This window comes from Tupaia chinensis, unplaced genomic scaffold (genome assembly GCF_000334495.1).
Source record: "Tupaia chinensis unplaced genomic scaffold, TupChi_1.0 Scaffold000704_1, whole genome shotgun sequence".
Classification (NCBI taxonomy): Eukaryota; Metazoa; Chordata; class Mammalia; order Scandentia; family Tupaiidae; genus Tupaia; species Tupaia belangeri.
In genome coordinates this window covers 54307-65474 of record NW_006160227.1, presented here as the reverse complement: position 1 = coordinate 65474, position 11168 = coordinate 54307, and the positions used below count along the sequence as shown (strand labels likewise).

Genomic DNA, 11168 nt, shown 5'->3' with positions numbered 1-11168 from the left:
GCCCGGTGTGAGTTTTAAGCCACTGGGTCCGGGACGCGAACCACGGTCGGCTACGTGGGAGTCCAGCGACATAGCCATTACGCTAACTGTTGGTCCCAGCCCAGCGAGTTTTGAGTCACCAGTTTTGGGACTTGAACTGTGGTCGGCTATGTGGGAGTCCAGCGACATAACCATTACGCCATCTGCTGGTCCCTAGTCTCTCGGTTTTAAGAGTAGTATAAAGATGCCTCAATGAAGTGGGTTAGAGCAGTTTGGGATCAACTGTCTCCTATCCCTCCATGTGAGTTCTTCTCACCAACTGAGATGTGAAGAAGCAAAGGAAAGACATTCGGGTCCAGGGAGACAGGAGAGAAGAAAAATGAAGTACAGTTAGAAGCGATTCGCTGTTGGGACCAGCAGGGGGCGTGGTGGTTAAGGTACTGGACACTCCCATATGGCCAACCATGGTTCCAGTTCTGGACCTGGTGTCTTGCTTTCTCACTTTCCCGCTCCCGCTCTGTCTCTCTCTGGTCAAATTAAAATAAATGAACAAATAAATTAAATAGTTTTTTAAGAAAGAAGTAATTCGCTGTGACTGAGTTAGAGAATGCAAGGTCGAGGACAGAAGGCCAGAGTTAGGGGGGGCCAGGCCACCAAGGGCCGTGTAAATCAAAGAGTAGGTTAGACTGAGCCCTGAAGACACCGGAGGGACTGGATGACACTCTGCTACGGCGTCTTGGTGCACGGGACTGTCAGGTCCTCCGAGGGACAGGGCAGGGCACTGGGAGCGTTCAGTCACAGACGTCAACTCTCAGAGAGGGGCCCCGCTGCTTCCCCATGCGCACGGAGAGCAGCGGCTGACCTGACCTATTGATTTGTTCTTTTAGTTTGCTACAGGGTGCATGCGCTTGCCAGAGAGAGACAGAGAAAGAGAAATCCCCCAAGGGGGATGGACATGCTGCAATCCCTTCACTTCCCTTCTTCCTCTTAGGTTTCTGGCATGCAGGCACATGTACCCGGCATGTTTTTCAAGCCTCCAAGTCCAGGACTCGAACCACTCTGCTGACCGTGTGGGATCCAGCCACCATAACCACCATGCCATCAGGTGGCCCACCAACCCGACTTTGTCATTTCTACCCTGATATAAATTTCCAGCCTATTCTCAAGTGAGGGCCAGGATGCCTTCTTCCTGACTTCCCTGCCAGCGCAGGAGGAGAGAGCTGGGTGCACCCTCCCTAGGGAAATCAAGTAACACCAGCACATGTCTGAGGACCTGGCACACGCTAGTCTCTGTGACAGACCCGTGTACCCAGTCAGAAACGCCACCCCTCCCCGGACCACAGGACATAGGACCGATAGAGCGTGTTTTCTCAGCTGACCTCGTTTGCTGCTTGGTCCAAAAGGAGCTTCTTATCTGCAGTCTTGAAGGACTCGAGTGTGTTGGTGTTGTACAACGTCCCGACGGCCGGGCAGCAATGCGCTGGGGTGGGAGCACTCCTAGACAGGAGAGCAGCACGGTTAGCCAGGACAGCCGGGCGCAGGGAAAACCACCCCCGTGGTCATGGCAGACACAGGATACTGCTCTGCAGGGCGGAGGGGAGGCTGACTGTACATTTCAGCTTTGGAAAAAGATGACTATCCTTGCACAGGGACTGAAAATCAGGCGCCATTCCAAAAAAGCCTCCGTCCTCCCTTTACGCTAACCCCCTGATATGTTCATCTCCTGCTTTTCATTCATGCCCATCCTCGACCTAAGAGGGATGCGTTATTTACTGAGAGTGGAACTGTGCAAGCTTGACTTCTCATAGCAGCACTTTTCCTCCATTTAAAAGTTGAAGCACCTTGCCTAAAGTCACATAATAATAGATGGAGCCTAAATGTAACTAGGGGCCTGCAGGTGGCGTGGTGGTTAAGGCACTGGACTCTCACATGGCCAACAGCAGTTCAAGTCCTGGACCTACTGGCTTGTTTTTTCACTTTCCCTCTCTCTCGCTCTCTGGTCAAATTAAAAAAATAATAACAACAAATGGAATGAAATAAATGACTTGAAAAAATTAAAATGGAAAAAATAAATAAAACCCAAACTAGTTGACCCCAAGGCCGTGTGCTGCCTCATCCTTACTCAAACCCTCCCAGGCGTCAAGGTCCAGCTCCCGCCCTCCTCTTCCCAAAGCCAATTTCCATTTTCTCTGGTGATAGTTGGCACATTGTCCATCATCTGTTGCCAAAACAGAATACCTGAGACTGGGTAGTTTATAAAGAAAAGAGCTTTAGGGCTGGCTCTGCGGCCTGGTGTGTAAGGCAGCCAGATCCCAAGTGGCCGACCATGTGGTCAGACCTGGCAGCTCGAGGAACATGCTGGGAGCGTGGCCACGCACGTCTACAATCCTGGAAGGAGGGAGACAGAGGGGAAGGAATTATGCTGTGACCATTCCCGTGGGGGTTGCTCTCTCTCCCTCCCTCCCTCTCTGTCTCTCTCTAGCAAGTACACTCGCTAACAAAAGAAAAAAAGGGGTAGCATAATGGTTAAGGTGCTGGGCTCCCGCACAGTCAACCACAGTTCGAGTCCCAGATCCGGCAGCTTGAAACTCACGCCAGGCACCTGTGCATGTGTGCCCGAAATCCCAAGAGGAGAATGGAGAAGGGATTGCGGTGTGGTCATCCTCACTTGCGGGCTGTTTCTCACTTTCCCTGTCATCCTGTCATTGTCTTTCTCTGTCTCTCTGGCAAATACAGACGCCCTATGGCAAAAATCTCAATAAAAGGGGAGGAAAAGTATTATTTTAACTCTCAGCTCTGGAGACTAAGAGGTCCAAAGTGGGGTGGCCACCTGTGAGAAGGGCCACGTGCTGCTTTCTCTCCAGGTGGAAAAGTGGAGGGCAAGCAGCCACATACGTAAGAGAGCATTAGGGCTCATTCATTCATTCTTTCTTTCTTTTTTTTTTTTTTTTTGGAGAGGTTTTTGCCATAGGGCACATGTGCTTGCCAGAGAGACAGAGAGACAGAAAGCGAGAAATCACCCCCTGGAGGGGATGAACACACCGCAATTGGAGGGGATGACCACACCGCAATCCCTTCTCCTCCATTCTCCTCTCGGGATCTTGGGCACGCATACACACGCAACCGCTTGAGTTTAAGCTACCGGGTCCGGGACTTGAACCGCAGTTGACTACATGGGAGTCCAGCGACATAGCCATTATGCCAACTGCTGGTGCCAGGGCTTGCTCACTGTAATGAACTGCTCTCTCAGTAACTGATCCACTCCTGTGAGAATGAACCCGCTCCTGGGAGAACGGTATTAATTCTCTTATAGCGGTGGGACTCATGTGACCTGAACCCCTCCCTTTAGGCCCCTGTCCCTGCACTGCTGCGCTGAGACCAGGCTGCAGTGAGACTGGGTGGGGATACATTACATTCAAACCGCAGGGAGGCAGTAAGCTCCTTGAGGGCAGGGGGCGTGCCTTCTCCTCTCAAGGACCCTACCCCCAAGCCCAGCTGGAACAGGGTTCTGTACAGAGCTGCTGCTGAGCAGGCCCAGGTGGTCTGAGTCCCCCCTAACACAAAACGCATCATGTCTGGGCTACCTGCTGATTCATCACGCCACATGGTTCACTGTCCCCAAGGCCTCACGGTCCTCAGAGGCCTCAAGGTTTAGAGAAGAGGAGCTGCTTCTGAATACGAATGTAGATGCGGAAAAATCTGGTCTCTTCTCTAAAATGATCAACTTGTGCTTCAGAGAGTACAGACAAGAAATGAAAACACGCGTTTCATCAGAAGCCTAACACTGTAGTTGCATACGACGAATGCCGCGAGAATGTATCCGGGCTGACTGCACGGTTTAAAGACCCAGTCTTCTCCTTCGGAACCCATATAGGACTGGGTTCGGGGGACTGGAGAAGAGGGCCCTGGTCTACACCGAGGGCAGGTGTCAAGGGTGCAATGAGGCACCACGTCCCTGCCTTCAGAGGGCTGACTTCGGATGGCCAGAGCCTTCCTCCAGGGGTTATGAGTCAGCAAATTACAGGCTGTCACCATGCTTCTCCAATACCAGTGTTTTCCTCCACGTGAGATGAGGACATCGAAAACATCCCTGAGGGAGGCCAGCAGGCGGCATGGAAGTTAAGGTGCTGGACATCCACAAAGTTGACCACAGTTCAAGTCCTAGACCTGGTGGCTTGAAAATCATGCTGGGCACATGCGTATGCTTGCCCAAAATCGCAGGGGAGAATACAAGAGAAGGGATTGAGGTGTGGCCATCCTCCCGGGGGAAAGATTTCTCACTTTCCTTGTCTCTGTCTCTCTCCAGCCAGTGCACGCCTCCTGTGGCAAAAACACTGAAACAAAACCAAATCAAACAAAACCCAAAACCAAACAAAACAAAGAAAAAAACCAGTCCTAAGGAGAAAGAGAAATCGCCAAGGGGCAAGATTAAGCCTAGAGGGAGAAGAAGGAAACAGAACAGTTGATAAACCAGACTTCCTACTAAGGGACTTCAAAGAGTCGTGCAAAAATAGAATGATGTACATGTTCATTTTGGTGGAAAAAAGATATACTTTTTCATAATGCGCCTTTTTCCATAAACTTTTTAAGACCCCTTGTACATCAGACTTGGCTTTAGGAAACGGATGCTGAAAGGATGCTGGAACAGAGGGGGAGATGCTATGATCTGATAGGTGCAAGCCCCAAGGAAGAAGGTGCCCTTCTTCCCAGATGCCCTAATGTCCTGGCTGTGCGAGGGCCACAGCAGGCCGCACTCCGAGAGCAGAGGACACCGCATCCCTGCAACGTGTACACCTGCTATGGCAGGCTAGGCCCCTGCAACGTTAGCTAGCCAGGACCACCTGATGTTTCAAAGAAGCATTTTTCTTTTTCTTCTTATCATTCTTCATTTATTTTTACTTATTTATTCATTTATTTTAGTTTGACCAGAGAAAGACTCACAGAGAGAGAGAAAGGGGAAAGAAGGAAAGCAAGTTGCCAGGTCTGGGACTTGAACGGTTGTCGGCCATGTGGGAGTCCAACGTCTCAACCACCATGCCACCAGTCAGCCCCTCAAAGAAGCATTTTTCAAGACCTACTAGGGGAAGTGGCAGGGGAAATGAACTTTTTTTGTTTTTGTTTTTGTTTTTGTTTTTGAGATAGAGTTCTACCATAGGGCACGTGTGCTCACCAGAGACAGAGAGCGAGAGAAAGCGAGAAATCACTCCCCCACCCAGAAGGATGGCCATGCCACAAGCCCTGCTTCTCCATTCTCCTATCGGGATTTTAGACACACACCCGGCATGAGTTTCAAGCCGACAGGTCCAGAACTTGAACTGCAGTCGACCATGTGGGAATCCAGTGCCTTAACCACTATGCCACCTGCTGACCCTGGGAAATGAATTATTAACGAGTGGTAATGGGAGGCAAAGAGCCTGAGACTTAGAGATGAGAATTTAGTTCAAGTCCTGGTCCTGACACTAGCTCAGTTCCTGATGACTCCATTGGTAAGAAACACCCAGAGTAGCCAGTCCTCGGAGACAGAAAGTAACTTTACGGTTGCCAAGGACTGGCGTTGGGAGACGGGGCCTGGAGAGTGACTGCTAACAGTTTCTTTTTGAGGTGATGGGAATGTTCTGGAATTAGATAGTGGTGATGGTTGTTTAACTCTATGAATACACTAAGAAGTACTGAATTGTAGATTTTTAAAAGGTGAATTTTTAAAAAAAATTTGCCAGAGAGCATATGCATTCAGCAGAGAAAGACAGAGAGGGGGTAAAGTGAGAAGCACCCCTCATGGGAAATGGTCACGCCACAATCCCATCTCTGCCATCTCTCTTCCCTTTTGAGATTTTGGGCATGTATGCACATGTGCTGGCGTGTTTCTCAAGATGCCAAGTCTAGGATTCGAACCGTGTGGGACTCAGCTGCCTCAACTACCAGCCCACGGAGCCAGCCCTGAAAGGGTGAATTTTATGCTATGTAAATTAAATCTCAATAAAACAGTTAAAAACATCTGAATCGGACATCTTCCTACACCGAAGGCAAGACTGAATCTCAATGACATAGACAGTAACCTGGAACAGGCTGGCCGTGCTCGGGGCATGTGACATCTAAACCTGGCTGTCACTTCACCTAGTCTCAGACCAGTCCCGGGGCTGTTTCACACCAGTTATTTACAGTGGGCCATGGGCAGGGTGGCCGGAGCCTCCAGAACAGGCAGCCAGTGCGGATAGCCAGGACGGAAGAAGAGCAGAGGCTGTTCGTCATACCTGGAGGAATCTCCACTCCACACGCATTGTAGATACCCACTGTTTAATAAATAAATAAAGATGGGACCAGTAGATGGCGTAGTGGTTATGTCACTGGACTATCATATGGCCAGTCATGGTTCAAGTCCCAGATCTGGTGGCTTTAAAAATCACACCAGGAACTTGTGCAGGAGGGACCAAGATCCCAGGAGGAGAAGGGATTGCGTGGCCATCCCCTATCGGGGTGATTTCTCATTTTCCCTCTCACTATGTCTGTCTGTCAGTCTGTCTCTCTCTCTCTGGTGAATGCAAGCACCCTAAGACAAAAACCTCTTAAAATCAAATAATAATAATAATTAAAATGAAAACCGAAAGGACTTACTCAGGACCACATAGTTAATTAGATCAGAGATCTTCAAACTTCAAATCCAGAGCTATTTTCACAACAATAAGAACTGTAACTCGGGGAACCAGCAGTTAGCGTAATGGCTATGTCGCTGGACTCCCACGTAGTCGACCGCAGTTCACATCCCGGACCCGGTGGCTTAAAACTCACTCCAGGTGCATGTGCGTGTGTGCCCAAGATCTCAAGAGAAGAATGGAGGAGAAGGGATTGCAGTGTGATCATCCCCCCAGGGGGTGATTTCTTGCTTTCTGTCTCTATGTCTCTCTGTCTGTCTGGCGAGCGCACACCCCCTATAGCGAAGATCTCTCAAAAAAAAAAGAACTGTAACTCATTTCTGCTAGCCACTCCACTGTCTAACAGGGCCTCACACAACATGGGGATTCAATGGTTGAAGGCAAAAATATGACCCATGGAATCCAGCAATCCGTGTGAAAGTGACAGCTGCAAGGATGGCCGATGTTCTTACCTCCTTCGACCAAAGTTTTGGGATTACTTAAGTTTAGGATACTTCGATTTTTATAGTAGGATCAAATCTAACTTCTGTGCTTTTTTTTCTAACTAATTGTGCAAAGGATAAAATTACTAAAATCCAAACACACAAGGGTCAGCATGGTGGACTAGTGGTTAAGTGAGCCGGATCCCACACGGCCAACCCCAGCTTGAATCCTGGGCCCTGAAGCTTGAAAACCAGGCTAGGCAGGTGTGCATGTGTGTCCCAAATCCAGGATAAAGAAATGGGGGAGAAGTGATTGTGATGTGACCATTCTATCTGAGATCTCCACCCCTGCCCTTGCCAACTCCCCGTCATTTGCCTGTCTGTCTGGCAAGTGTGTGCATCCTGTGACAATTAAAAAAACAAACAGGGGAACCAGCAGTTAGCATAATGGCTATGTCACTGGACTCCCGCGTAGTCGACCGCAGTTTGCGTCCGGACCCGGTGGCTTAAAAAACTCACGCCGGGCGCGTGTGCATGCGTGCCCAAGATCCCGAGAAGAGAATGGAGGAGAAGGGATTGCGGCGTGACCTTCCCCTCTGGGGGGTGATTTCTCGCTTTCTGTCTCTATGTCTCTCTCTGTCTGTCTGGCAAGCGCACGTGCCCTATAGTGAAAACCTCTCCAAGAAAAAAAAAAAAAAAAACAAACAGGGCGGGCCCACAACAGGAGTAAAAGACAAACTATAAAAGGTAATTGGATCCTGGGCCCGGTGACTTAAACTCACACCGGACGCATGTGCATGCATGCCCAAGATCCCGAGAGGAGAATGGGGGAGAAGAGATTGCGGTGTGGTCATCCCCCCAGGTGTTGATTTCTCGTTTTCTATCTCTCTGTCTCTGTCTTTCTGGCGAGCACATGCACCCTATAGCAAAAATTGCTCAAAAAAAAAAAAAAAGGGCAAGCAGGTAGCATGGCAGTGAAGAGTGGAATCCACATGGTCAACTCTGTGGTTCATGATGAATAAGTGCATGACCAGACTCCTGAAAGGAAGGAAGAGATAGAGGAGAAGGGATTGCGGCATGACCATTCCCTAGGAGGGGTGCTTTCTCACTGTCCCTCTCTCTATCTCCCTCTGGTGAGCACATACACTCTCTGGCAAAATTTAAACAAACGAAACTTTACTATCAGGATAAAGCTGGGATAAACACTAGTTCGAGATGAATATTAGACTCTCCACATGACATAAAATCTGGACTGCTGACGTTCCCCCTTTATCATCCTCACACAATTTAATGCTTGTTCAATTTTAGTATTTTCTTTATTATACTGCAATTGCTCCAAAAGTAAGTTAGTCTTTGCCAAAGCAGGCGAGAGATTATTAAGATTTGATTCATTTTGACAGGTAATCACGAGGAATTTATGATGAACCAAGAAAGCTCTTAAAAAAAAAAAAAAACAAGGAACACCAACACATGCTTTTTAATATCTTGTTGAGAATTTTTGTATCTATATTCATGAGAAATTCTGGTCTGTAGTTTTCCTTTTTTGTCATGTCTTTATCTGTTTTGGGAATGAGGATGATGGCGGCGTCATAAAATGAATTTGGGAGGATTTCTTCCTTTTGGATCTTTAGTAATGGTTTGAATAGAATGGGGGTAACTCTTCTTTAAAAGTTTTATAGAATTCAGAAGTGAAACCACCAGGACCTGGGCTTTTCTCTGTTGGGAGGTTATTTATTACCAATTCAATCTCATTGCTTCTTATGGATCTTTTTAGGCTTTCTATGTCCTCCTGAGTCAATCTTGGTAGATTGTATGTGTCTAGGAATTTGTCCATCTCGTCCAGGTTCTGTTTGCCGGCATATTGTCACTCATAGTATCCTCTCCTGATGTTCTGTATTTCCACTGTGGCTATTCCAATATTGACTGCTTCATTGCGAATTTGATTAATCTGGTTCCTCTCTTTCTTCTTTATCAGTCTGCCTAATGCTGTGTCACTCTTGTTAATCTTTTCAAAGAACCAGCTTTTGCTTTCATTTATTTTCTGTATAGTTCGTTTATTTTCTATTTCATTTATTTCTGCTCAAACCTTTATTATTTCTTTTCTCCTGGCATGTTTTGGGATTTTTGTTGTTGTTTTTCTAATCCCCTGAGGCTGATGTTAGATTGTCTATTTACCGCCTTTTTAATCTTTTTCTTATGTGCACTAACTGCTATGAATTTCCCTCTTTCAACTATTTTTGCTGTGTCCCATAGATTATTGAAACTATGTTATTATTATTTGTTGCCATAAATCTTTTGATTTCTGTCTAAATTTCTTCAGTAGTTGAGAAGTCATTCAGGAGTAGGTTGTTTAGTTTCGACATGTCTGTGTATTTTCAAGGATTTTTCCTGAAATTAATATCAAGTTTAATTCCATCATGATCAGAGAAGATGCTGAATATAGTTTCTTTTTTTTTTTTTTTTTTTTTTTTGAGCAATTTTTGCTATAGGGCGCGTGCATTCTCCAGACAGACAGACAGAAAGCGAGAAATCACCGCCACCAGGTCCGGGACGCAAACCGCGGTCGACTACGTGGGAATCCAGCTACATAGCCATTACGCTAACTGCTGGTTCCCAGATGCTGAATATAGTTTCTATACCTTTGAATTTGTACAGGTTTGATTTGTGCCCTATCATAACAGTCAATTTTTTTTTTTTTTTTAGGGCACGTGCGCTTGCCAGAAAGACAGAGAGACAGAAAGCGAGAAATCACCCCCCAGGGGGGATGGCCATGCCACAATCCCTTCTCCTCCATTCTCCTCCCGGGATCTTGGGCATGTACGCACATGCGCCTGTCATGAGTTTTAAGATACTGGGTCTAGGACGCGAACCATGGTCGACTACATGGGAGTCCAGCAACATAACCATTACACTAACTGCTGGTTCCCATATAGTCAATTTTTGAAAAGATTCCATGTAGGGGTGAGAAAAAATATATATTTTACAGTTTTGGGGTGAAAAGTTCTATAGATGTCTGTCACGTCTGTTTGATATATGGTATTGTTTAGGTCCTATAGCTCTGCTTATTTTGTCTAAAAGATCAATCTAAAGCAGATAATGGGGTTTTGAGATCCCCAACGATTATGGTGTGGCAACCTATCTCTCCTTTTAAATCTAGTAGTCTTTCCTTCATGTACTGGGTGCTCCTCAGTTGGGTGCAGGTATTTATAAGTGTTATGTCTTCTTGGCGAATTGGCCCTTTTACTTTGACTACGATATAATGCCCTTCTTTGTCTCCTCTGACAATTTTTGTCTCAAAGCCTACTTTGTCTGAAATCAGCATCGCAACTCCAGCCCTTTTTTGATTTCCATGTGCATGGAATACCTTTTTCCAGCCCTTCACTTTTAGTCTATGCATGCCTTTATCCATGAGGTGCATTTCTTGTAGGCAACAGAGAGAGGTTTCTGGTTTTTACATCCATCCAGCCAGTCAGTGCCTTTTGATCGGAGCATTTAATCCATTAACATTCAACATTATTATTGATATTTCCAGACTTGTTCCTATCATTAAATTAGCCATTTTCTTAGCTTTTTTTGTTTGTTTGTTTGTTTGTTTTGTTTTGCTTTGTTATCTTATTTCTGTCTGTTTGACTTTAGTTTCCCTGGTACAGCACACACTTCAGAACTTCTGGAAGAGCTAGCCTGGAGTTGGTAAATTTTTTCAGGTTTTGTTTATCTGTGAATGTTTTTATCTTTTCTTCCCATCTGGAGGAGAATCTTGCCAGGTACAGTATTCTTCTTGAAATTGTTTTTCACTTAACACTTTGAATGTATTTTTCCATTCTTTCCTTGCTTGCATTGTTTCTGATGAGAGGTTTGATGTTAACCTGATGGGATAACCTTTGTAAGTAACTTGATGTTTCTCTCTTGCCAGGTTTCATATTTTGTCTTTGTGGTTTGGGTCAACCTGGCTATGATGGGCCTTGGAGAAGATTTTTCTTGAGTTGATTCTATTTGGGGTCCTTTGTATTTCTTGGGTCTGGATATTTGAATGCCTCTCTAGGATTGGAAAGTTTTCTCCCAGGATTTCAGAGAATAGATTACCAATGCCCTTATCATTTTCTTTTCTTTTTTTTTT

The 11168-nt window shown here is 46.3% G+C and overlaps 1 protein-coding gene across 1 annotated transcript in view; it reads right to left on the bottom strand.

Annotated features, from left to right (window-relative positions):
- Positions 1 to 11168, bottom strand: part of ATG7 (autophagy related 7) — a gene marked incomplete at its 3' end in the record, with an annotated part of 183734 nt that overhangs the window by 143145 nt on the left and 29421 nt on the right. The window contains 1 exon segment of the mRNA XM_014592471.2: positions 1359 to 1476. Within this exon segment, the coding sequence (XP_014447957.1) occupies positions 1359 to 1476 (118 nt within the window).